Source organism: Cryptotermes secundus, unplaced genomic scaffold, assembly GCF_002891405.2.
Source record: "Cryptotermes secundus unplaced genomic scaffold, Csec_1.0 scaffold131, whole genome shotgun sequence".
Taxonomy (NCBI): domain Eukaryota; kingdom Metazoa; phylum Arthropoda; class Insecta; order Blattodea; family Kalotermitidae; genus Cryptotermes; species Cryptotermes secundus.
In genome coordinates this window covers 987,190-1,014,740 of record NW_019742552.1, presented here as the reverse complement: position 1 = coordinate 1,014,740, position 27,551 = coordinate 987,190, and the positions used below count along the sequence as shown (strand labels likewise).

Below are 27,551 nucleotides of genomic sequence, written 5' to 3'. Positions count from 1 at the left end.
TCTGCAGGTAAGTTTCAATCTGTCTGAACTTCCTGCTGGTCATGCATTTCTATAGACCTAAAAATGGTTCTTCTTCTTCTTTCTGCTCCTGTTTCTGAGTCAATTATGCAGTCAAATCTTCCAGTTCGCCATTTGTAAGAGGCTGAGAATGGTTCTTTGGGGTAAACAAAGGAAATATTAGAACATTTTTAAACTGGTGGATATTCAAACAAGCATATATCAAATCATTGTAAACCAAGGGCCCACTGAATTTACAAGAAGCAGTGTAAAGAATTCGTAACTCAGTGTTTATGGGCACATATGATCTGTGAGTTTCATAATCCCTATTATTATTTACACATACAAAATGAAGTATATTGTGACATGTAAATCCACTGCCAGACAACAATAGCAATACACACATGGCAAACAACAGAGCAGCAGTGTTTTCTTTGTCTCTGCAGCTTGCACATGCACAATGACATCACATAACAGTGCTTAGAAATCACATGACATGTATTTTCTGTAGATCTAGCCGAGTGCCAATGGACCAGCCGGATAGCGATCATGTGATGTGTTTCCTGTAGGTCCGTACCGTGCTGTGTCTATGTAAGCGATCAGAATTCCTAAGCTGAGCAGTAAGCAGCTGGAGTACAGTGGTAAGCTGGAGGAGTACAGCAAGGAAGCAGTAAACTCAAGGAGTACAGAAGAGTACAAGAAGTCAGCCTTTGAAGACTTCATGTGTGCAGTAGAACATTGATGTTGGGAGTGTGTAATTTAATGAGACTTTTATAGGTTCATAAATTTGTTGCCAGGAAATGGATAGTGAAGACCAGTGGAAATAGACTGAGAAGATTTGTGTGGAGTGATATAAGTCGTGGAAAACACCAATAATGTAATAGTTAACTGTGTCAACTCTGTATATTTTTCACTCAAGTTATAAATTGTACCTGTCTAAAATCCACTGTGAAGGGTCCAAAATAAGCTATAGCCCCTGCTGCCAACAGAACATCTCCAACTACATTGTGCAGTGTTCCGTGTAAAAATTTTGCTGCTTCACTCCAACGGGCCTTCTCACCTCCCAAGCTACCTATAATAAACAGGTCACATTTAATGCAGTCATATAGTCTTACTGTTTGCTTAATAACTTATGTAATGATGCTGTATCAATAGCAGAGGTTATTTAGGACTGTCTGAAATGGAAGAATTAATTGTTTAGAATGGTGAGTTAATAAATGCCACTCTATCAACTGTATAGATTATTTAACATTGGCTGAGTGGTTGATTCTATTGTGGTGAGACTCCTAATGGCACCATCAACTACCCTGAAGATGGAGGAGATATGTCCCTCCGAAACATCGGTTAACACAACATCTACATGGTGCTACATCCCAGAAGACTGCTTTCTTCAACTATAAATGTTGCTTATAATTTATTAAACAGTTGAATGACTAGGAATGACATGACATATGAATGCAAAATAGAACAGCTCTTGATTATCACACACTACTTTCTAGGCATAGCCTGGAGGAACTGAGAAAATTACAAGATATATCAGTCAGGAAAGTCGACCTCCATGTCAAGATTTTGACTCAGCATCTTCCAGAAAGAAGCAGAAATGCTAACCACTTAACCATGTCATTTGGCAGAATGGACTAGTTTTAATCCACTAATAAAAAAGCAAGTAAAGCTATCCCTGTATCAGGCCGTGAAGGCCCATAGGGTTGTGAGACGTTGAGGTTCCCACGCTATCTAGACAATCAGCTCAAGGATGGCGGTAAGGTTGTCAGCCTTACGTGTCGCCCACGCTTTACTCCCCAGGAAAATTATTTAATTAATTCCTGGTACTCATTTCTGTTAGAGGCTGAGTTGGCCTCAGGGTTATGTCAATTGGAAAAAATCCAATAACCTCATTGGGACTTGAACCTGCGACCTTCCAGCTTGTAGCATAGTGCCTCAATCACTATGCTACCGTGTGCCCCAATCTACTAATAAACCAATATAATTTTAAAATTTAGACAGATGTATGTGATTTATTCGTGCAATGCATACAGGCAACGTAGAATGATAACTGAAGAACTGTGAGCCTTGGGGGGTCCTTGACCAGAGTTCTGAACTGGATGTGAGATAAAAACTTACAGTCACTATTTCCTAATAGTTCATTCCTTCATATTTCATATAACCTTAATGAGTGTCATGGTTAGCTGTTAGGAAGCTTTGTAATCCAGTCCTGGATCTGAATCCCTGTCTAGAGGTCACCTACATTGACTAAGGTGTTCTGAGATTTTCATCAGTCTCTCCCTTCAAATGCCAAGGCAGTGTCTTAAACTAGACCATGACCATTTACTTTCACATTGCACCCAATTCATTATTCACTAACAATCCACCATCTGCTTCTTTTGAAGATTTAGACATTGAAAATAAAAGAATAAAATACATAAATACATCCTTTGATGAGAACCACTTTTACTTATAGAATAAGTACATTGAGAAATAACATTGAGAATACCAATCTGAGTATATAAAAAAATATAAGAGCGCTGTTGAATTCTTTTTTGTACAGAATGCAAAACAAATCTTGAAGTCTATATTTAATCTCCTCTTTAAGAAATGATTGAGCCTTGGAAGAGTCAAATTAAAAATGGTGAGGTACAGTTCATAAAATCTGCCTAAAAGCACCGCATTAAACCAAAGCCAAGTCCCAATTATCCAGGTCAAGGAATGCTAAGGGGCATGTGGTAGCATAGTTGGTTGAGGCGCTATGTTACAAGCCAAAAGGCCTTGGGTTTAATTCCTGATGAGGTCATTGAAATTTTCAATTGACCCAGTCCTTCTAGCTTGCTCCATGGCCCTGGGATCAACTCAGACTCTAACAGAAATGAGCACCAGAAATCTTCCTAGGGTTAAAGGTCAGCCAACAGGCAAGCCTGACAAGCTCATCACCATCTGTGAGCTGACAGCCTAGAAAAATGTGGGAGCCTCAACATCTCACAAACCTATGTGTCTCCACAGCCTGCTACAGAGATAGCTTTTCCTTTTACCTCTTAATACATGCTATGAATTATGTAATCTCATGAAGAAAGCAGTCTTCTGGGATTTGGCACCGTGTATATGTGATGTTAACCGACGTTTCGGAGGAACGTATCGACTCCATCTTCAGGGTAGAAGGAAAAATATAAGAAATCCGCAAGCAAAGAGACCGTGAGAACTGGTAAAAGCAGACTGGTGTTGGGAATATACACAGCTATGTGAGAGCAGTGAAGGAAGGGAGGAAGGGCAAGTCTACAAGCTTGTGCCAGCTCTTCCCCCCCCCCTCCGACAATACTGATTTCACTTGTAGACTTGCCCTTCCCCCTTTCCTTCACTGCTTTCACATAGCTGTGTATATTTCCAACACCAGTCTGCTTTTACCAGTCCTCACAGTCTCTTAGCTTGCAGATTTCTTATATTTTTCCTTCTACCCTGAAGATGGAGGCGATACGTTCCTCCGAAACGTCAGTTAACACCACATATACACAGTGCCAAATCCCAGAAGACTTCTTTCTTCTTAGTCACCGCCGTGAAAGCCTCACATCTTACATATGTAATCTCATATTGCACACTATGTCTATATATGGGAATTTATCTTGATAAATAGTTTAGAGTGTTTTTTCTTCTGCAACCATGTGTTCTGTGACACAATGATAATTATCATTGAGTGATTTAGGTATTATAATACCTAAATCACTCATTTACTGGAAACCAGGTTCACTCATACCTCTTTGCAGTCATTCTTCAAAGATTTCTTCCTGTCATTTATAAACCCTTCAAAATATTCAGCAAATGAGTAACTGCAGACTAGTATACTTCTCCATTGGAGAGAACCTGAACATCATCATCCACTGGAACCGAAGCAGTGTCCTCCATGACCAAACAAGTGCCACTGGTTTCACTGAATGCATGCCTGAGATATGCCAAATATGTATAATACTGATATCATCTTCTTTGACAAGAATTATAAGGGGGGCAGTTGGGAAGTGTCATTTCACTGACACAGTCACACCTCAACCCACGGGCTGTACTACAAAAACAAAACAAACTCCTTGGTTTTAGTCTGCAAGCGAACTATACTGACCAAGTGACTGCCGCTGGTTGGCGAAGTTAGTGCCACCTTTAGTGGACAGAGGGTGTCGCATGGTCAGCGCAACAAATCCCCACAGCTGTTAATTTCGGTAGTCTAGACCAGAGCAGCTATTTCCTTGAAACAGCTCCTCAATTATCATCACAAGGCTGAATGGACCCCGTTCCAGACCCACTACTTCTCAGAAAAAATCTGATAGTGCTGGGAATCGAACCCGGAGCTCTGGATCTGTAGCCAGGAACTCTGACCACTAGACCACAGAGGCAGTCATGGGCTGTACTACAGCTGTAATAATGGAAGATATAAAATTTACATTGATGAGAAAAAGCTTTCATGTTCCTTTCATTCCTGGCTGATGAACATCTCTTTAACACAAATCACTGCAAATATTCATTCATCAGTAATCTGTCATAAGACAGGTGCACAGTCTCTTCCAAAACAGTTCCTCCACTTAATGTGATCTAGAGCTTTCTCCTTCAAATAAAATTATCCTCTTCTGTCCCCAAAGTCATCCAGCATCTTCTTACATCTTTTGTATGGTTGTGAAACTTGGTCTCTGACATTAAGGTTAGAACATATATGGACAGAGTTTGAGAACAGGGTGCTGATGAGATTATTTGGAGCAGAAAGGGATGAAGTGACAGGAGGTGGGAGAAAACTGCATAATGAGGAGCTTTATAACTGGTACTCTTCTCCAAGTGTAATTAGACCGATCAAGCCAAAGAAGTTGAGATGGGCAGGGCATGTAACATGAATGGGGAGAAGGGGAATGCATATGGGATACTGGTGGGAAAGCCAGAAGGAAAGCGACCACTAGGAAGACCAAGATGTAGATGGGTGAATAATATTAAAATGTATCTTAGAGATAGTATGGGGTGATATGAATTGAATTTATCTGGTTCATGACAGGTACCAGTGGCAGGATATTGTGAACACGGTAATGAACCTTCAGGTTCCATAAAATTTTTGGAAGTTCCTGAGTAGGTGTACAACTGGCAGCTTCTCAAGAAGGGCTCAGCTCCATGAAGTTAGTTAGTTAGTTTGTTATCATTATTAATTTAGAACTTATAATAATCTCTCTGTATTGACAAATGCATCAGAGAGAAGGTAGGTATCGAATCATCTTCCTGGAACTGCATACTTTCAAATTTGTATTCTGAACTGCTAATTAAATAGGTATTTTTGGAGGTCAGTATCTTGAAAACAAATAAAAATTTTTACTCACCTATTAACTTCTCAGCACGATCTAACTTTTGAGAACAAATATCAATAGCATCCTCTAGTTCCTTCTTTTTCTTTGTCATGGCAGCAAATTCATCATTAAGGGCTTGAAGTTTATCTGTTACCTGGAATTACATTTAAACTTATTTAGGACACTGACACGATGCTTACCAAACACAAACAGTACTACCAGAATTTCATTTATAACAAATTCTTGTTGGACTGTTGTTGAAATATTACACTTCATTAAACAATATGTTAAATTATTTCCCGCATAAATATAAACAGTACAGTGATGTAAATACATATACAAGTCTACCCTCTTAACAATAAAATATTAAAAGAGCACCTTTAAAATTGTTGCTTATATGGGCAACAAATAAATTGTCAAAAAAAGAGACATTAAGAGTAGAGAAATTTAGGCTGCAAAGGTATTTAGGATGATGTATGGTAAATTCCAATTATCTTTGATAGATGTAGTCAGGTAAACTTAAAATAGAAACAGCATTAAGAATACATACCTGTCGAGGAAGTAACCTGCCCTAATTCTCAAATTCTGTATTAATGTCCTTGTCATATATTCATGAAAATAAACTGACATAACTCCAACAACTGACTCAAGAGTCATATTTTAATTAACTGTAACATAAGTAAAAAAAAAGTAAAGCTATCCCTGTACCAGGCCTTGAAGGCCCATAGGGTTGTGAGACGTTGAGGGTCCCACATTATCTAGACAATCAGCTCAAAGATGGCAGCAAGGTTGTCAGCCTTATGCACTGGCCGTGCTTTACTCCCCAGGAAAATTCTTTAATTAATTCCTGGTACTCATTTCTGTTAGAGGCTGAGTGAATCCCAGGGCCATAGTGCAGCTGGAAGGATTAGGTCAATTGAAAAAAATCCAATGACCTCATTGGGACTTTAACCCGCGATCTTCTGGCTTGTAGCATAGCCCCTCAACCAACTATGCTAACGTGTGCCCCCAATTTTAATTACATGCCTGCATTTAACTTAATTCATTTTGTGATATTGCTTCCTAGTGGTTGATGCTCAATGTGCATAAATAAGAGCCGTTTTAATATGATACTTTCAATGAGCGAAGATGCCTTCCTTTGTAGATTACTGTCAAGTTCTCAGTGCATCAGTATGCTGGTAGAATTCATTATACTTTTTCAGCATAGAAATTGAATACCTTCTCATTTCAGAGCACAGGTTGTTACATCATTGTTGATGACCTAATTATTCATTTGCATGGACTGTTTGCCACAAGAATATTTTGTATGATTCAAACATAATATAAAATAATTTGTATGTTCTTAAAAGTAAACAGGGGATGGGAGAAGAGTAATAGCCAAGTAAGAAGTTCCTAGAGTTAGAAGTGACTCTTGAGCACGCTTGAGATATGCACTAGTGACCCTTTCAACTCAAGATTAATATTAGGGACTATGAATGAACTTCCACTCGATTCCTTATAAATGGAAAATAATACTTAAAATAAGGATACATTTTCCAAGAAATGTTGAAATTAAATTGCACAGTACATTCTCTTAAAGTACATATAAAAGAACCGTAATAAAAACACCACTTAACCATTCACCACATTCACCACCTAGCAGAAACTACCTCAGCTGGCTCAATCGATATAATGGGAGCTAAAGTTTTTAACGGTTCAATACCTCTTGTAGCTGAGCTCTTTTCTCATTAAGATTGTCCATCTGACCAGCAAGTTCAGCTTCAGCTTCAGCTAGCTTTGCTTTCTTTGGAGCAACAATCTTAATGACACGGTCATACACCTCCATAGCTCTCACCCATTTACACAATCCCTCACAAGCTGTTGACACATTTTTTATTATGTTTGGATCAAAATCTCGGTCTGGAATGTACCTGTGAGAAGGGAATGATCTTAATTAAATATGCATTATTGAAGGGGAAAGGAAAATTACTTAATACTTATAAGAAGAGGTAGCAAAAATGTGTTTGTGTGTGTATATATATATATATATATATATACAGGGTGATTCATATAGAACCGGCTGGATGAAATGAGGTGTAATATAAAATATACCATACAGATATTAAAGTAATTTACACATATCTTATCTTCGATTGTGTGCCGTGATCAGAGCAGGTGTTGAAAGTGTCCGCCGTTTTCAAGTAGGCATTAGAAACACTCGCTGTTCAACAGTGTACTCCATGACTGTTGCCTGCCCACTGCAGACACGTTTCAGGATTGTCCTTGACCTTGCAGCATAAGGGCTGCCACTTGCCGGATTATGCACACACCATTTGACTTAGCACGGCCCATGGATTATTATGTCGTAATTGTGAGCGGTTATATGCATCACCTGCGGAATTATTAGCAAATTCATCGGGCTGATTCTATACGATTCACCCTGTATATTGTGACATGTCAAACTGTTGTTGGGCAATGGGATATGGAACGAGTTACCATGAAGACAGACTCTTGATAAACGGTCAGTTGCCAAGTTCTGCAACAGGGGAACAAGGTTATGCAACAATAAGGAAAGTGGTGTTTCTCCGTGCCATACTGTGCCATGCTGAGCCGAGCCGAACCACGGTGGTAAATACACAGCAGTACACAACTCTCGGCAGTGTTGCCAAGCAACGCCTCTGTAAACACGACATAATGCAACAGTGGTAGCTATCACGTAACTGGATTCTAGGAAGTCCGTTGCTGGGCTGATAGTTTGTGATAATTGAGGAGGCATTGGGTATTGGGAGTGTGTAATTCAGTGACACTTGTATAGCTCTTGTGTTATACTGTAAGTGAAGACTACTGAAGATAGAGTGAAGGGACTAGTGTGTAGGGTTTGCAAATCGTGTAGCCCTGCAACAATGTTATAATTAATTGTAGTTACAACTTGTAGGTTGTTAATAAAACCAATTATCAATCTGAACGGCGTCCACAGTAGTTCAAACACGCCATTCATGCTACATGCCCTGCCCATCTCATCCTCCTTGACTTGATCATTCTAATTATACTTGGTGAAGGATACAAGTTATGAAGCTCCTCATTGCAGTTTTGTTCAAACCTCCTGTCACTTCATTCCTCTTTGGTCCAATTATTCTCCTCAACACCCTGTTAGGAAATGTTATTAAGATCATCAAATCACGGAGGATGAGCTGAGTAGGACATCTAGCACTCTGAGGAAATGATGAATGCAAACAAAAGTTTAGTCAGAAAATCTGAAGGGTGAGACCTAGGCGCATATGGGAGGATAATAATAAAATGGAATAAATATGGTGCAAGAATGCAACTGCATTTAACTGGCTCAGAAGGGCTGTTCTAAACATGGTAATGAACCTTTGGATTTCATACAAAGTGACACATTCTTGACCATCTAAGCACTCTTATTTTCCCAAGAAAGACTATATTCCATGGAATTATGTTATTAAGAGTCTCCATAAATTTCACCTTTCAACTTTAAGTAATCATCAGTTATATTCATCAAACCAACAGGGCATGATATTTTTTTCTGAAACCTATGTTAATAGAAATTGCACACATCTCAAATACCTATCGTCACAAGAACCTTAGTGTTCTATAGTGCATGCCACCAGGGCTGTCCCTACCTCGCAGGTGTGTATGAGTGTCACAGTGGTAATGTTGATGATAGGAAATTAGAGGTTTTAAGATAAGAAGGCATGTTGCTGTTGTGGCTAATGTCTGTAATGACAATTCAAATTCTGATAGCTTCAGTAAGGCATTCATCTCTGGTTCTATTGGTGTTGGTGGGGAGGGGGTACTGCATTTTACTATGGGCTCCTAACCACAGTGTGGCCTGGTGTACACTTCATTCAGAAAATTTCACCTTTGTCAGTGGTAACGGAAGAAGAAAACATGTAGGAAAATCCATACTGAACCCAGATGGTCAAGAAAATGAGACCACTGTGACAGAGATCTTATTGATTGGTCAGTTAAATTGCTGCTGGCCTTCACTAGCACAGTCATTCCTGGTTTCATCCTCAAAATCAATGACCAAGATTTTTGAAAGACCTTACCCTAGAGCACAATGTCTTCATAACTACATAATGGAATTTAAGGATAGGATGAAAGACACATGCACCTGATTAAAGAGTTCAGAGTAATGAACTAAACTGCCATCTGAAAATTTAAAATGCAGATTTCCTACCCTTACCACTTGACCTATTAATTTTCTGTATTTTAAAAACAAGCCTGATTATGGAATGAATGCAATGAATGGTAATGGAAAATATTAGACAGCTGTGAGGCCTTAACTCTGTTTTCATTTAAATATGTTTGCCAGTCCATTCAGTGCACTGTTTAATATTTACAGAACTAGTATATTCATTAATTCCATGCTGCATAACATTTGGTCACTTACTTCTCCCTGATTTTCTTCATGACAGCTGGAGGAATACTGTCTTTATTATATGTCTTTAGTGTTTCTAGAAACTTAAAATCAGCAAGAACTTTCAATGAAGGAGCCCAATAATCTTCTATAATCCTTCCAGAACCACTTGGGTCTGGTTTTCTTTCAGGTTTTACCCCTTTCATAACACACACAGCTTCCATAACCTGCAACATATATAGGAAACAGAACTATTACAAATATGGCACCTCAGTTAATTTAACAGATTCAGTTACAGGACCTATTACCATTGAGTTTATAAAGTAGAAATTTCTTACTATGCAGACCAATGGTGATAGGAAATGATAAAAGACAGCATGAAATATATTGTGCCATGAACCCTGAAAGGGAGAATACTGGAACAAAAAAACTGCAGGAAGCATTGTTTTGTATGCAGTCTGTACCGAGGCGATGTGGCTGGACCAAAATTAAAAGTCAGTCAGTCGTTTGTGAGTTGTGAGTCAGCAGTCACAGTTGGTGGCTGGCAATGTGCACAGCAGAAGGAGAATCTCCACTGTTAGAAGCCGCTACCAAGCAATAACTGATGAAGACAGATGAAACTGAGAAGACACAGTGGGTGCTACAGTGACTTGAAGAGTGTGCAGATTAGTGAAACTGTTATCATTATTTGAGAGTCACGAGTATTCAGTAAATCCTATTATCAATCCAAAATCTGACTCTAGTCACTAACATATTGTGACATGTTGACCCCTACCTCCCCAGCGGTGCGTGGCGGTGGCGTAACGCTCGCGTTCTTACGGTAATAGGCGAGTTCCCGCCCCGCCACTCCCCTCCGCGGTGACGTCACCGAGGGATATCGCGGTCGCTAGGCAACGCGAGTCAACAGCGGCGACGTTACGGTAGTAACAGCGGTTACCTCCGCTAGCGTTACATAGCAACACAGCGACATAGCAACAAGGGTGCCTATTACGCGGCCGTTTTCCGTATGGTCCGATCGAGGCTACATGAGGCGCAGCGAAGGCTATTCACAGTCAGTTCTAATGTGGCTACCAGCGAGTTGTACTGAGTTATAAAGTAACAGTCGCCGAGTCGAGACGTAAAGTCAGCCAGTCAGTTGTATTGTGGCATTTGGAGTGTACTAATTGTGATACTGCAGATAGCAGTAATCGTCAGATTGTAATTTGGGTGATTGTAAGTGCGAATGTGAAATAAAATTCGCTACATCGAATACATCGAGAATTTATTTGTCGCGATATACGCCCGATACGCGACAACTGGTGTCAGAAGTGGGATCTGTAACGTAAACACGTTACAATATGAAAATATGTTATAATATAACTAACATAGTATATGACTGCTTTGCTGAGAGAAAGAAATATCTCTTTATACAATGACATAATTATGGTGCTGCATGAGATTACTTCATTTCTTGCAGCATGTATTATTAGAAAGTCACCTATACAAAGGATGCTGCAAGAGAGACCCAATGCTGTTACAACATGTGGCTCTACATCATGTGTTGCCATGTAAAGTATAACAAAGTGTGAGAAAACAACCGGACTTGGTCATTTTTAATAAAGATTTAGTTACAAGAAAGATGTTTCATGCATCAAGTAATTGCATTTAGGGAATGTAAATAAATTCAAATTCAAATGCACAAAAAAGAATAATGAACACATAAATAAAACAAATCAGGCTCACTTGGAATTTCTTGGATCTATTTTTTTTAAATCACTTAAAAGGGTGGAGTCCAACTGGGTCCACTTGGCACAGCGGCCACTGATTGGCCTATTGCAGCCTGCCCTGGGTGATTATGTTGATGGAGAATTTGATGGAATGAAGATTGGCAGGGGAAACCAAAGTATTCAGAGAAAATGTGCCCCAGCGCCACTTTGTCCACCACAAATCCTACTTGACCAGACCCGGGATAGAACCCAGGCCGCAGTGGGAAGCCAGTGACTAACCACTTGAACTATGGCATGGCCTGGATCTATTAGTTCCTTTGGGGGATATTAAAATTAAGAAGGTTTAGATTAAGGTACAGACATGTAAGGGAAACGTTAGTATACAGAGAATGCCTACTGTAACCTCTAGCATCACTTTTCTGTGAATAATGCACAACATTAAGATATTCAAAAGCAGGGGCAATGAAGCCTACTATTTTTTTGTCTGGATGAAACATGGGTTAACCAGAATCATTCTCCATGCAAAACATGACAAGTGTCTAATGAAAAGGATGGCGTAGAAGTGAAAATAGGGAAAGGCAGAAGAGCAATTATCTGTCATGACAAATCTTCTGAAACTGATTATCTCAAAGGCAGAAAATTATTTTTTCAGCTCCAGAAAAAAATTCTAATGTCCTGATAACAACCCATGTTTTTAAGAACTGGTGGCTTCAGTTCTCAAATAAATTAGGTGAACTAAATATTCAGAGAACTGTGATTATGATAGATGCTAGTTGTCTTTCTGTAATTGTGAACATGACTAAGAATTTCAAGATGAAGGTCAACAGATTAATGTGGATGTCAGGAAACAATATTCTGTGTGATCCAAATCAAACCTGAGCTGGACTGGGCTACCGTGCTTGGTGTGCCTGACAGAGCTAAGAAATTAAGCAGCATGATCTTGAAACTGGAGCTCATACTCTTAATCAAACCCTTGTGAGACTACTGCAAGAAGTTGGTATAAGCAGGATTAAAACATAAGGTGGCTGATTAAGTACACAGAAATCTTCAAGATGATATCAGAAAAATAGCTATGTAATATCATCATGAACCCAGTAACATTAAATCTACAAGACATCTCACAATTCCGGCACCTGTGATGAATTTTCAGAGGATTTCCAAGAATTACATTAAGATTAAGCAACAGATTGCTGTAAGCACAATTATTTGTTGATACTGTTCTAAGTTGTCATCTAGAGTTGCATCCTTTAGGGCAAAATACAATGCATATCCAGTCAATATACTGTCATGTGTTTGAGTGACTATGACATGGGTTTGGATTGGTGAATCAGTTTACTGGATCTTCACTAGCTGTAACTACAAAGAACTTAACAGTTTCAAGATTACTATAATTACAACACACAAAGTCTTCAATTTGCCTGTTAAGTCAGCATCTTCATTGGTGCGCTGTTGCCTAGCAACGTGTGATAACATTCCTCCACTGAGAGTTGGTGCCTTGTATGTCATTGGTCAAGGGGTGTTTACTGGTCTGGCCATCCACGTTACAAAATATAACATAGATTTGTCTATTCATGATTTACTTTATGTATGAAAATACACTCAACAACACAATTCACAATCAATGAAAATCAGTGTTCTACAATGCTACAATTCACACTACTGGATGTTCTATTTTTTCTTGGTTTTTTCTCCTCTTCCTTTCAAGACATAGTAAATGTGATTTGTGTACAGTTCAGCTGTCAATTATAGCGATAAATATTATATCATTCCACTTCTATTGATTACAAACCAGTTTAACTCCAGCAGGAGGATTTTTCATTGACTTCACAATAGTGATGTCTGGAGGTTTCAGTGTATCAAGGGCTTGTAGTGCTGAATCCAGTGCTGGTATGGCTTCACCGAGATCACTTTCACAGTCATCTTTGATAGCTTGGGCAGCTGCAGCAGCCTCATTGGCTAACGCTTCATCAGCACCAACAATCTGAAACCACAAATGGTACTTCAAATCACAGCAGTGATTCAAATACACTATTACAGTGTATGTTACATAAGGAAAAATTGAAGTGTTCAGTACAACAGAAAAATCAGTTCTTAAAATTACATACTTAGAATCAACATATCAATATCAGGTGTGGCATTACTTATTAAATACTATTAATAATACAGTTATTATCAGGACTAAATATATGTCATGTACTCAATTAACAACCACACATCACAAACACATGATGCAATCAGGACCATTCCTAGAAGGGCATAGAAGAACAGCACAGAACAAAAACCATTGATAGGTTACATAAATATACCAACATTTCTGCAAAGATAAAGAAAAGAGGTACCTCTTTCTTGGCTTCCACAACAACTGTATCTTGTTCAATTTTGATCATGAGTTTCTCAGTTTTTTCTGATGTGTCAATCAGCTGTGGTTGTAGCACATGCAGTTCATCTTGCATCAGTCCAACCTGTCCATAAAATGTAACAGTGTAACATGTCATTAGAGTGTAATACAGTGAATTCCACATTATCCAGCATGCTTGGGGAATGGGTTGCACTGGCTAGATGACTCTGCTAGTTGTGTGAGACAGACTTTTACAGATACCCAGTATAAAATCAAAACAACATGTTTTCACCTCAGTTCTTCCTTGGGAGTCTTCCTAAATGATATAGCAGAATGGGAGAAAGATTTTGGATACATATACTATAATGCAATCACTGATTCAACTAGTCTCTATTGTACCGTCACATGTATGAAGGAGGATGATGGGCAGCATTGTTGGTGGCACCTGGGGAAATTATTATGTGGTGAGTAAAAATATGTGATCACAGATGTATTTTTAATAACTTTATTAAAGTGGAAATTTGCTTTTAAACTTTTCACAGTTGGCTGACAATTCCACATGTTTGGGTACCAGGTAGACAGCAGTTTATTTTATGCTTACATATTCATTATAGAAGCAGTAAATGTAAATACTAGTGGTTCAAATATGACCGGGACTGATTTTTTTTGTAAACAAGCCGCACTGCGCAGCAGCTGTGCGACCTTGAGAGAGTGAAGCCACAACCTCCACCCTCCCTCCTGTTAGGGTTAGAACCTGTTCAGTCATGTCTGGAAGTTGCTAGAGTGATGAGTGAACGGAAGGTACCGCAGAGCATGGAACAACGCATTGTGATCAAATTCCTCATTGGAGAAAACGTCCCGTCCGCTGAAATTCACCACAGACTCCAACAACAGTCCCAGCAATCATCACGCAAGTGGCGGCATACCAGTTCTCCCAAACCCAAGAGAGCGCGGAGGAGCCATTCGGCAGGAAAAGTGATGGCAACGTTCTTCTGGGACTGGCAGGGGGTTATCCATGTAGACTTTCTGACAGATGACAGAACAGTCAACGCAGCTTATTACTCAGACCTCCTGGCAACAGACGTGAAGGAAAAGATCCAATCCAAGCGGAAGAGAGGTGGAAAGTGGGTAGCCTTCCTTCAAAACAATGCACGCCCCCATACAGCCAAAACAACAATGGAAACCTTCCGGAAATTGAAATGGAACCTTCTGACACATCCGCCGTACAGTCCCGATTTGGCACCAAGTGATTTCTACCTGTTCAGAAGGCTCAAATCAGACTTGCAAGGCATGTGGTTTGTGGACAATGACGCCGTCATCCAGAATGTTCGGGAGTGGATACGCCGCCAACCACAAAACTTTTTTGAAAAGGGCATCAGGATGCTTCCAGAACGTTGGAAAAAATGTGTTGGCTCTGGAGGGGAGTACGTTGAAGACTGACATGTGCAAGTAAGTGCTTCGCAATTTTGGTTTAAAAAAAAATCAGTCCTGGTCATATTTGAACCACTTTGTATCTACCATAAAAATTGTGCTGATCCCAGCACATATAGCATAAACACTAACATGAGTGTAGTTCAGTACTGTTATTCATTAAGCAGGCCTACAGCTTTCACATAAAGAAAACAACTCTTGCAGCAGAATAAACTGAATGTTGTGAATATTATTGCCTGTTATATATGTAGCACTGATTTTTAAAATTTTACAATTACATAAGTGTGAACTGGATTAGGTCACAGACTAGTGGCGGTCTTTTGTAAATATGGTAATGAGCCCCTGTGGGAAGAAATTGGTTTTCATGACTGACTTCCTTTGTGAGGAACTTTGTGTCATTCAGAAGAATGCTAGAAAATTTCAGTAACAAGAACACATGGAACAGATCCTAAAATGAAGAAAGAGAAGTTAGAACCTGAACATACCTGCCCAGCAGCAAAGTCCAGTTTCTCGAGTCCCACTTCATATCTGTCCCTTTGTGTTGTGATTTTCTCTATTTTCATGTCGTAGAGACTCTTAAAACATGTGATCAGCTCCAGGTATGATGTTGGAGTAACATAACTGTGCCTTTTAAGTTCCACATAATATCTGTGCATTTTAAAATATGATTAATATAACTGAATCACTGCAGCTAGAAAACTGACATATTACAAACATGCCAACAGATTTTGTGGGTTAAAAATTTCCACTACAATCACTGCAAGAAATTATACTATTATATAATTTATTTAAGTGTTCCAGATTCTCTCTACAGAGTAAAACACCTGAAACCTCGCCCTTTAATTATTCTCAGAACATCAGTTTAATCGGAAAATGCTAAATCAGTATTGCACTACAAAGGACAATATCAATGACTGGACTTAAGAGTGAAGAGAAGTGACTGTAATTTTGTTCAGCAGCTGCATTGAAAAGCACAGTAGAAACATACCTTTGTTCAAAAAACAAAAAGCCTCAAAAATCATAAAATAGGAATGTACTGGCAGCATTATACTGGAAATTTAAGATCTACTGAAATTATATTTGTTTTCTTCTAGTTTTGTAGTTTCACTGTGCTGCAGACCTGACAAGAACACTGACTGGATAATCTCAACAAGGACAAGAATTTTTGTTGTTAAATCCAATGTTCAAACTTATCATCATTAGACTCATAAATTCAGAATCCTGCCATGATTGATCTACCATTCTAAGCATATGTGAAAGAGTTTTAGAAGCTGTGAAATAAGATAAAGAGATTGTCTATTTCTCACCTCACTTTTACCTGTACATCCAAAATACTGAATAAATTACACCTACAGATGATGACATACCTTTTCGAAATGTTGCTGACACTAGTATGAAAGTGCTTGCACATTTCCACACAGTTATTTCTTATTTCAGATTCCATGTCAATCTGTTTTAAAAATTTGTTTGCAACAAGTTCCAGTGCATCTTCTGGCCAAGCACTAAACCTGAATATGAATTTTGCTATTAACACATTAATTAACACACATTAAAATAAGAAAGCTGAGAAAATAGGACACCAAAGAAATCAGTTGGCTGACTCCTGTTAATAAGATTATTACAAAACATAGCACAAAATATTGTATGAAAGTGAACAGCATGTCAGAGGTGAGGGACCATGTGAAGAAAAATATCATTAATATACTAGGACAATTTGGAGAGTAACCTCCACTTATTTTAGGTAAGTAATGTAGGTGGGGGGAGAGCTCATGCATGCGAGGTAATGTCACATGACACAGTGACTTGTAAACCAGCATATAACTGGTCATCTCTATGATGTTTTCTGCGATTGATAATCCCATCAGCTGTGAAATTCACACTGTTATCTGCATTCTTCATGCCAAATCATGAGTGCTGCGGAAATCTATCATGAATTATGAGTGGTTTACAGCCAAAATATGGCTGAAGGGACTCTAGGACAGTGGTGTAGAATGTTCAATGAAGGGCGACCAAATATTCACGATGAAGATCAAANATATGTACAGAAAGCAAATGATGATAACAATATATACAATTTCTCAATAACATCTTACCAATCAATAGTACAGCAATTAACAAGTGATGGAAATATCCGCAGTCTGTTTCGAAATGAGGCTCCAATGGGCGACACTGCTAATGCCACATGAAGGTTCACCCTTATTCTATCAATGAAGAAGTTATATAATGCCAGTGGGGTAAGTTCAATCTTCTTACCCTAAAACAAAGAAAATATAATATATTTTAACAACCTCTTAATGTTAATGAGGACAAATGTGTCAGTTGTTCATAAAGTGGCAGCTGTGAGAATGGAAGATCATTGCAACAAAGTCCTTAGTCTAGCTCATGATCTTAGAAATTACATGGATACAGTTCTTCTCATAGTTAAGAAAAAATTCATGTCCAAGGTCAGTTGTCACTGGATACCTAAAACACTGACTTTAGACAGGAAAAGGTGTTAACCTAACAGCTGAAATTAAAACATGGATTTTTTTAATAGTATGTAGATACTTCGTTTTCTAGAGTACTGACAGATGATAATTCATTTGTGCACCAATACAGTCCACTAACTAAACAGATGTTCATGCAGTGGAGTGACAAAGGATAACCAAAACATAAACTGAAGGTTGGAAATCTTTGTTTTCAGATATAAGGGTCTACTGCTTCCAGGATTCATGCGACACATTTCTAGGATCACTGGTAAACCTGATGCAGCCATTATGGAAACCTTGTGTGACACCATCAAACAAAATGCTAATGTAAACTAAGAAAAATATTGCCTTTTCTCCTATCCAAAAGTCAAAGGAAATTCAGGTTGCTGTGCATGATGGAATTCAATAAACCAACCTGCACTTCAGATGTGGCTCTGACAGACCATGTTCTGTTCAAAAACTGTCACAATCGAGTAGGGAGCATATCTTCTTTGAATTTTGGACATTCTTAGTTTGATTTATTTTCCAAAATGAATGAGAGTTTCCATGCAATTCCTCATCTGCCCAGGGAAACTCTTAGTACCTCAAATGAGACCATGATCACTTTCTTCCACATTTTTCCCAATTAATTAATTACTAATTACTAATTATCCTAGCATTTGATGCTATATACTCTGAGGTGTGGGCAGCAATTTCAAATGGACTATAAATACATTAATAAATAAATAAAATAAATCTGCAGAGAACGTTAATAATGAAAGAAAGACATCATTTCTGCTTGGCTGATGCTCAGAGTTGACATCTGCTCTGTCCTTAGGATCAAAGTTGAAAAAGTGTAATGCACTGAAAGGTGACGTGTGTTGAGAAAATGTAAATCTTCCCAGTGGAAGCATAATTCATATTCAGTTACATAACATATTAAATAATGCTCATGATCTCTAATGTAAAAATTGCAGACACAACCTAAACTTCTTATCTGAAATAAGCATGATACTTTCAAACACTCACCAACATCCTGACTGCAGTCTGCATCAACTCTAATATTTCAGCTTTTTCATCAGAAGCATAAAGATTTGGTACATCTCCAGTGTTGAGGATCATGTTAATATCTTCAACAAATGATTCATCCTTTATCTGAGAGTCAGTTAACAAGAAAACAGTTGGTTTTCCTTCTCCACCAGCCTTCTTCATAAGAGCTTTCAAATCATTCTTCCACTCTGACTCTCCATAGGTCTGTCTAATCTCAATCTAGAATCATTATTCCCATGTGGTTTTAAGTGCAATATGCATGAATTGACCATATATATATCATTCCATATCAAAGGCCGTGAAGGCTCACAGAGTTGTGAGACAGCCATGATGTGTATGTATTGACCATCTTCTAGTGCTCTCACTTGTCACTTCACTACATGTTTCGGCATCACTGTGCCATCCTCAGGTGTGTTATTTACGTTAAACTATTGCACTGCTTGCCATCATGTGTCATTTATAAACTGATTTAAAACGTATATTCATTATGTACTATAATAAAATTTAAGATTTATCATCTTATACATCATATTAACGACACATGATTTACAGCAGTGCAATAGTTTAACGTAAATAACACACCTGAGGATGGCACAGTGATGCCGAAACATGTAGTGAAGTGACAAGTGAGATTGTGTGCACTAGAAGATGGTCAATACATACACATCATGGACGCGAATCAGTGCAACAGGACGCTAAAATACAACATTATTAAGAGTTGTGAGAGTTGAGGCTCCCACAGTTTCTAGACAATTGGCTCACAGATGGTAGTAAGGTTGTCAGCCTTACACTCCAGCTGCCCTTTACCCCTCCCAGAGATTCCTGGTACTCATTTCTGTTAGAGGCTGAGTTGACCCCAGGGCCATAGTGTGGCAGGAAGGATTAGGTCAATTTAAATTTCAATGACCATATATACAGAGTGTTTGATGACTTTAGGGCATAACTGCAGGAGGTGATTTCCTAGGACTTTGTGATCAAAAAGGTTCACATAAACATGTGTCCGATTTTGGTCGGTTATGGAGTTATGACCGTTTTAAACTCAGAATAGAAGGTAATGATTACTGACAATAAACAGAACAAAATAATAAACCAGCATAATGCATGATACATTTAAAGTATGAATGTAAAGTTAACTTCGTGAAATTACCTTTAATTTGAATTTATTGGTGCTTAAAGCTGATTTTCGAAAATGCCACCGCTGGCCGCAACACAGGCTGCTGCTCGGTTGTGAACCGCATGGGTAGCACGTAGCAGCTTCAGCTGGCTGTTTCTTATATGGTCAGCGGTGTCCAGAATGTGACCGAGCAAAGCATCTCGCGTTGCCACCTTCACATTGTAAACCAGTTCTTTCATCCACCCTCACACACAATAATCCAGTGGGCTTAAGTCTGGAGACCTGGCTTGCAATTCTTTGCGTACTAGTATGCGGACTGCGGTGTACCATATGAACAATGCCTTCTTCATTGACACCTCCATTAACACCACGCTCGGCTGCAATATGAACGCCGGGAAGTCTACCGGTATCTCACAATGCCTGGTAAACTCCAGTAAACACTCTCCGGTTCGGTACTCTACGATTCGGAAACTGTTGCTGATATTCAGCTACAGCAAGAACTGAGTTACCGTCACAAAACCCATACACATAAACCATATCTGCATACTCCTCAAATGAAACTGTAAATAGCATCATGAACGTAACAGACACACTGAGATGAGAACAGTTCTGAACACCAGTAGCCGCCACACTAGCCGTGGCCGGACATACCAACCCACCTCGCCTTAGGTACCTCTCAAGTGTCGAGATAACGAGAACGCTCTGTCTGTAGCTGGCTAAAAATAGTGACCCGCCAGATGATAGATGCGGTTCACACGAGGGCATGTACAGGAATGAAAAAACGGTCATAACTCTGTAACCGTCCAAAATCGGACACATGTTTATATGAACTTTTTTGATCACAAAGACCTAGGAAATCACCTCCTGCAGTTATGCCCTAAAGTCGTGAAACACCTTGTATATATAATGTGACTTGATATAGAATGCTATATATTTAAAATTGAACTTCATAGCAAGGAGCTTATTTTGTAATCTTCATCAATCATATGCAACTATGAAGAATGCTCCTGCACTTCAAATGAGGAGAGATTCTAAGATGTATTACAAACTAAAACATGTGGATGTACCAACTTGGAACTCATACCGAGACAGTCCAACTATAAGAAGTGGTGACTCTGTCTTATGCAAGCTCCAGATCCCACTAGACCAAAGGGTAGCACCTGGAAAAGGTCCTTTTTCAGGGTTATATGGAAGGCACATAGGACTTGCTGGCCATGGCAGGCAAAGTGTCTGAGGGAAGGAACCACTGAATAAAAAATCTGGTCCTCCAACATAGGTGGTTTTGCAATAGGCTGATATTTTTGCTGTATGCATCATGTTGTGTATCATAACTCACAGGAAAATGTCTGTTCATTAACACAAGAATATTTAATTAAATGAACCAGGTAACTATTACCAATTGGTTCATTTTAGTGGCTACTACATGTTTTGGTCCTCATGGGTCCATCATCAAGTAGTTCTACAAATATATCTGTAGTTAACCGATGCATACAATGAAGATAGTTCATATTAGACATGCATACAGCATAAATAAATTTATGAATATGAAACACAAGCATCAATTAACTACAGACATATTTGTAGAACTACCTGATGATGGTCCCATGAGGACCGAAACATGTAGTAGTCGCTGAAATAAACCAATTCTTAAGAGATTCTTTGGTTTATTTAGTTAAATACTGTTGTGCTGATGGCCAAATATTTTCCAGTTTACAGGCTGATAACCTGCTCAAGTAAAAATAGAGTTATTCATAATCCTCAAAAATTCAATTCCCACAGTTTTAGAACAGAGTAGGCTAACAAAGTCAACTTTTACAGATGATGATGATGATGATGAAGACAATGAAAATGATGACAATAATGACGATGATAATGACTAAAACATGTTGGCCACTTCTCGCAGCAAGTTTTTATCTGCTTGTGGCTGTGCTTTTTGGCTTCTTGTATTAAGATTACAGCTTAACTTTACCTGCTACATTTCAGAACACATGGTAGTAGCTGAAATGTAAACTTCAATATTACACTTAACGATAGGTGATAACAGAGTTTAAAGCTGCATTTTTTATGCAGTCATTAATATCACATGCTTCAGTTGCTGAGTGAATACTAGCCTCACAGTTTTAGCAACCTGCCACTTGTACAGGGAGTTCAATCAAGGAAGAAACTTCACAACACCATTGATTGGGCCCAATATTTCTCATAGTTTGCTGCTGTAACCGTAACTACAATGGCGCACGTTCATCAGCTCCAATGACTCATTCTGCTATCAGCAGTTACAGCAGCAATCTGTGAGGATTGTTGGGCTGGGTCAGCGGTGTTGCGAAGTTTCCTCCTTAATTGAACTCGCTGTATTACAAATAAAACAGTGTTCATGATATTTGTGGACCAAGCTCTTGAGGACTGAATAGTTCTGTCATTTACAACTTTTCTCTGGCACTCTTATAAGCTCTGAAATGTCAAAAGAAAAGTGGATATCAGCATTTAAACCCATACCAATTACATAGATTTTTTTTTTTATTTTTTTTTTTGGGCACCAACTCACAGCTTTCAGTATACATATATAGTTTCATGCGGTAGCATAGTTGGTTGAGGCACTACGCTAGAAGTTAGAAGGTCTCAGATTTGAGTCCCAATGAGGTCATTGGGCTTTTTCAGTCTACCTAATCCTTCCAGCCACACTATGGCCCAGAGGTCAACTCAGCCTCTACTAGAAATGAGTAGCAGAATTCTTCCTGCGGTGTAAGGTGTGTAAGGCTGACAACCTTATTGCCATCTGTGAGCCGAATGTCTACAGAAAATGTGGGAGCCCCGACATCTCACAAACCTATGGGCCTTCATGGCCCATTACAGGGATAGCGTTAGCTTTTTTATATGCGGTTTCATACCTTGATTCTGCTTTTAAGTGTCCCGCTCAAATCTATTTCCTTTACACCATTAACATTCTTCTCACAAGATATCTGACATTCATTCTCAGTAACTCAACACTGAGAACTGATATTTCATCTAAAGGCCCTTCAGACCTGCTATTACAGTTCCATTGCTGGAAGTTCTGAACTATGTTCAGGAAAGCAAATCTGTAGTAGTTTGAAAGTGGCACTACATCTTGAACANGTATTGTCAGTGAAAAGCGCTGTAATATGTCTTTGATATTACACATTTGGGCAATTCCACGTTAATGTTACGTTAGTCTGTACTTAACTACGTATTTCACTAAAAAATGCAACATTTTAACTTGGTTTTTGATAGATTTTTACGTGACTAACACAAGGCTACTGTGGAAGTGCCCATTTCGGTTACAACAACATTCGTTTATAACAACACTATTTTTAGGTCCCTTTGATGACGTTATAACCAAGTTCTACTGTATATTCAAATTTATTTGTAACTGTCTGCACAAGGATCCAAATCATTTGGAAAAAAAAATCTTGTTACTTTCATTATCTCTATATATTCAGGAATCTAATGGTGCTTAAATCATCTTTCTAGGTAAATTAGAACATGAGATATCTCAAAATGAATGTACAATTGATGTATGCCCAGTAACACCTCTTTGCCCCACAAATGTGTGACAGTTTTATTATGGTATTCCCAAAGATGGGTGACGACCCTTAACATGACTGCTTTAAACTCCTGTGACTAAGCCCCTAACTGATGACCACAACTGCTACAGCTGCTCAGGTCAGTCACTGGGATTCCATATGAAAATCCCCTGAGACAGATTATAATCTGTCTCAGGGGATTTTCATATGGAATCCCAGTGACTGACCTGAGCAGCTGTAGCAGTTGTGGTCATCAGTTAGGGGCTTAGTCACAGGAGTTTAAAGCAGTCATGTTAAGGGTCGTCACCCATCTTTGGGAATACCATAATAAAACTGTCACACATTTGTGGGGCAAAGAGGTGTTNTTCTGTCAACAAATTGTAAGTTTCAGTGGCAGATTTTCCAAGTTTTGTGAGGAATTTGATGTTAGCACGTTGTTCTGCATTAGCACTCAGCATTATTCCGACGGAGCTCAGAAACACGATCCGCTTCTAACAATGGTCGCGGCCAGACTAACCGATGCACGTGAATGAAACTTTGTGTGACGGTAGAGGGAAGTCCAAGGGTCAATGCCCTGCCCTCCTCTTCGTCAATGACGTGGCCGGAAATGAGTCATAAAAGTAATCCGGGTTCTTTATTGCCACACCTTGTAATACTGATAATTAATTCATTAATGTTGTTTATTCAGGTTGCTCCCAAACATTACACAACTGCACAAATTTGGCTGCTGGAATACAATTTTATTCCACACTCACCAGCTCACCAATCCTATAGCTGAAAAGAATGTTGCTTTCTTGTGTGATCACTATGTCACATTAGCTTAAGAAGGAATTCAATTAAGTGGAGAATTTAAAATTAATATATTTTGAAGTATTTATTGCCAGCATCATGAATCCAATAGAGATCAACTTCTGGATATGGTTAAAGGCGTAAAATATGTCTTCAAATCCAAATAAAATATGTACACCTATCCAGAGTGAAACAGTATTAATTTCCATATAGAACTCCTAGCAGACAGAGGACTGAAGAGCAACTACACAAAAATTCTGAAAATTGTCACACTTTACCTGAAATAATGTGTATTCCATCATACTTGCTGCTAATTTGGTACAACTCTGCCTTCCTGAGCCACCAATCCCCACCAAGAGTATATGTCCATTATCTTGCTGTAAGACACGACTGACACGTGAAATATGTTCAATAGCATACTGGAACATGACCAATGACATTGGTGTTTGTGACTGGAGGTTGTACTCATCTAAGTAGTAATTCATTTTCTCAGTCAGCAAATTCAAGTCCTTTACCTAAGGAAATTGAGTAACAGAATATATTTATTAATAATGGTTATTCAAAAACAAAACAGATCATAGTAGAATAAAGCATTTTAATATTACATTTGTTGCAATTTGTATGAGACAAGTAAATGATGAAAGCAGGATCATGACAAAGTCAGAGTTTAATGCCTTGATGGAGAGAAACATAAACTACTGAAATACATATGGAAATAGCTTATGATGACTAACATGACTTATTTCATGATAAATGATATTTTTATTGTTTTTTTTGTGTAAATACATGTGTGGTGTACCAGTATGAAGAGTACTGACAATACAATTCTCTGGTAATAGAAGTCAAATATTCAGTTTCATTAATACTTAAATCTGCCACTGAACACAAACTAGGCCAACTTATATGCTGTAAAATTTCTTCTCTGTCATACAAATTACGTGTCCATTCCCTACAACACCACTGCCTTCATTAATAACACAGAAATGGCAATATATACATTAACTAATGATATTTTAGAAACGTTGGAAAGATGCAATCATTCATTAGGAATTTTTTGTGATTTGACAAAAGCATTTGACTGTGTGAGTCATGATATTCTTTTGAGTAAATTAACAACATACGGCACTAGTGGTAAAATAGAAATATGGTTGAAGTCCTATCTGGAAAATAGAAGACAAAGAGTTGAACTCTATAATAATGAAAATATAAAATGCTGTTCAGACTGGGGAACTGTCAAATATGGAGTGCCACAGGGCTCGATTTTGGGTCCTTTGTTGTTCCTTTTATATATTACCGACCTGCCATCAGCATTAAGTACTGACAACAAGTCATTGTTGTATGTCGATGATACAAGTATATTAGTGTCGGGTATTAATATTGATTAAATTCAAGAAAGGTCTACACTTATGTTAAATTCCTTAGGTCAGTGGTTTAAATACAATGGCTTATCCCTAAACTTGAGGAAAACTGAAGTGTTAAAATTTGAAACAATCAATCGTGACAATATGCCTGTACATTTAAAGTTTAACAATGAATTATTACAAGAGGAAACTCATATTAAATTTTTGGGCATTGAAATTGATAAGTTCTTGAATTGGAAGACACAGGCTGAATCACTGTTACCAAGATTGGGAAAGGCATGTTATGCAATATGGATTATGAAAAGATATAGTAATGTTACAACACTTAAAATGATATATCATGCATACTTTCATTCACTCATGATATGGAATAGTTTTTTGGGGGTAATTCATCAGAGGCCAAGAAGATCTTTCTCTTACAAAAGAAGACTATTAGAATAATAATGGGGATGAAACACAGAGAGTCATGTAGGCCACCATCTATAAAGTTAAATATATTAACATTGGTTTCCTAACATATTTTATCCTTGATGACTTTTATGATAAATAACTTGGAATATTTTACTTTTAATTATTCAATTTATGAGAGACTGACAAGACATGAAAGAAATTTACATGTCCTACAATTACATCTTGCAATGAGGCAGAAAGTGGTCCATTGCATGAGTATAAAAATATTTAACAGTCTGCCTGATTATTTAACTGATTTGGTACATTATAAAAAACAGTTCACAAAAGAAATAAGGGATGTCCTAATACACAATCCATCATATACTGTTGATGAATTCTTGCTCTTCTTTCAGGATCAACAGCTAAGGAATAGAAGTGGAGTGCATGCTGACTAATGGATGTCCCACAGTAGGCAACAATATAGACATTAAGTGTAAATATAATCTGTATTTTATGTATTTACGTGGTTCAATCCAAAAGTTCCCGAAATTTGAATTTTGTGCGCGAATGGTTATGAGTACATCGAAGTACCGCTAGGTGTCTCCCCACACACCCTTCTTGAATCAGTGTGGCAAGCGGCATCGAGTTGAGTGGTTGGGTTTATTGTTGGTGAATGTATTTCCAATGTTGTGTTTCCATGAGTTTGCGGTTTTGTGATGGCTGACCTGAGAGAGCAGTGTGTCTGTATAAAAGGTTTGTTTTAAACTTGAGAAAACCACTGCAGAAACGCACCAAATGTTGAAGCAAGCTTTTGGTGACAACAGTTTAGGCCAGACACAAACTTACAACTGGTATAAGCGTTTCAAAAATGGCCGAACATTGACTGATGATGACGACCGTTCGGGCCAGCCGTCAACTGGCACCACACCAGGAAATGTCGCGAAAGTTAAGTATCTGATTCTGCAAGATCGTAGACTGACCATCCAAGACCTCTGTAACACCTTGGGACTAAGTTATGGTACATGTCGACGAATTTTGTCAGAGGAACTGAACATGAGGAGGATTGCGGCGAAGTTTGTGCCACGACTGCTGCAAAATGAACAGAAGCAGCATCGCTTGGAGGTCTGCAGGGAACTTCAGCAACAGCTTCAAGAGGATCCAAACTTTCTTTTGAAGGTTGTCACTGGTGACGAAAGTTGGGTTTATGGCTACAACCCTGAAAGCAAGCAGCAATTGTCGCAATGGAAGAGCCCTTCTTCACCTCGGGCAAAAAACGCTCGACAAGTCAAGAGCAACATTAAGTCCATGTTGATCTGATTTGTTGATACTAATGGGATTGTTCATAAGGAGTTTGTCCCTCCTGGTCAGACAGTCAATAGAGTTCTATCGCGATGTTCTAAGGTGTTTGAGGGAGGACATGGGGAGAAAACGTCCAGAGAAGTGGCGCATGAACGACCGGGTACTCCACCATGACAACGCATGAACGCATACGGCTTACATTGTGCAGGAATTTTTGGCTAAATACAAGATGGCAGTTGTTCCCCACCCACCGTACTCGCCAGACTTAGCTCTATTGACTTCTTTCTCTTCCCCAAGATGAAAATCAAGTTGAAGGGGCGAAGATTTGATACAGTTAAGGAAATTCAAGCAGAAACGCAGACGGTACTAAACACCCTAACAAAGAAAGACTTCCAGGATGCATTTCAAAAGTGACAGAAGCACTGGGACCAGTGTA

General features: G+C 38.6%; 1 protein-coding gene across 1 annotated transcript in view; it reads right to left on the bottom strand.

Moving 5' to 3' along the window:
- Positions 1-27,551, bottom strand: part of LOC111873288 (dynein heavy chain 3, axonemal) — a 212,089-nt gene that overhangs the window by 74,379 nt on the left and 110,159 nt on the right. The window contains exons 40-50 of the mRNA XM_033755038.1: positions 24,344-24,580; positions 18,603-18,842; positions 17,220-17,380; positions 16,494-16,634; positions 15,612-15,774; positions 13,697-13,819; positions 13,147-13,338; positions 9,685-9,878; positions 6,994-7,201; positions 5,325-5,445; positions 930-1,069 (exon numbers count right to left, since the gene is read on the bottom strand). Coding sequence (XP_033610929.1) covers positions 930-1,069; positions 5,325-5,445; positions 6,994-7,201; positions 9,685-9,878; positions 13,147-13,338; positions 13,697-13,819; positions 15,612-15,774; positions 16,494-16,634; positions 17,220-17,380; positions 18,603-18,842; positions 24,344-24,580 — 1,920 coding nt within the window. The remainder of the gene's footprint in view (positions 1-929; positions 1,070-5,324; positions 5,446-6,993; positions 7,202-9,684; positions 9,879-13,146; positions 13,339-13,696; positions 13,820-15,611; positions 15,775-16,493; positions 16,635-17,219; positions 17,381-18,602; positions 18,843-24,343; positions 24,581-27,551) is intronic.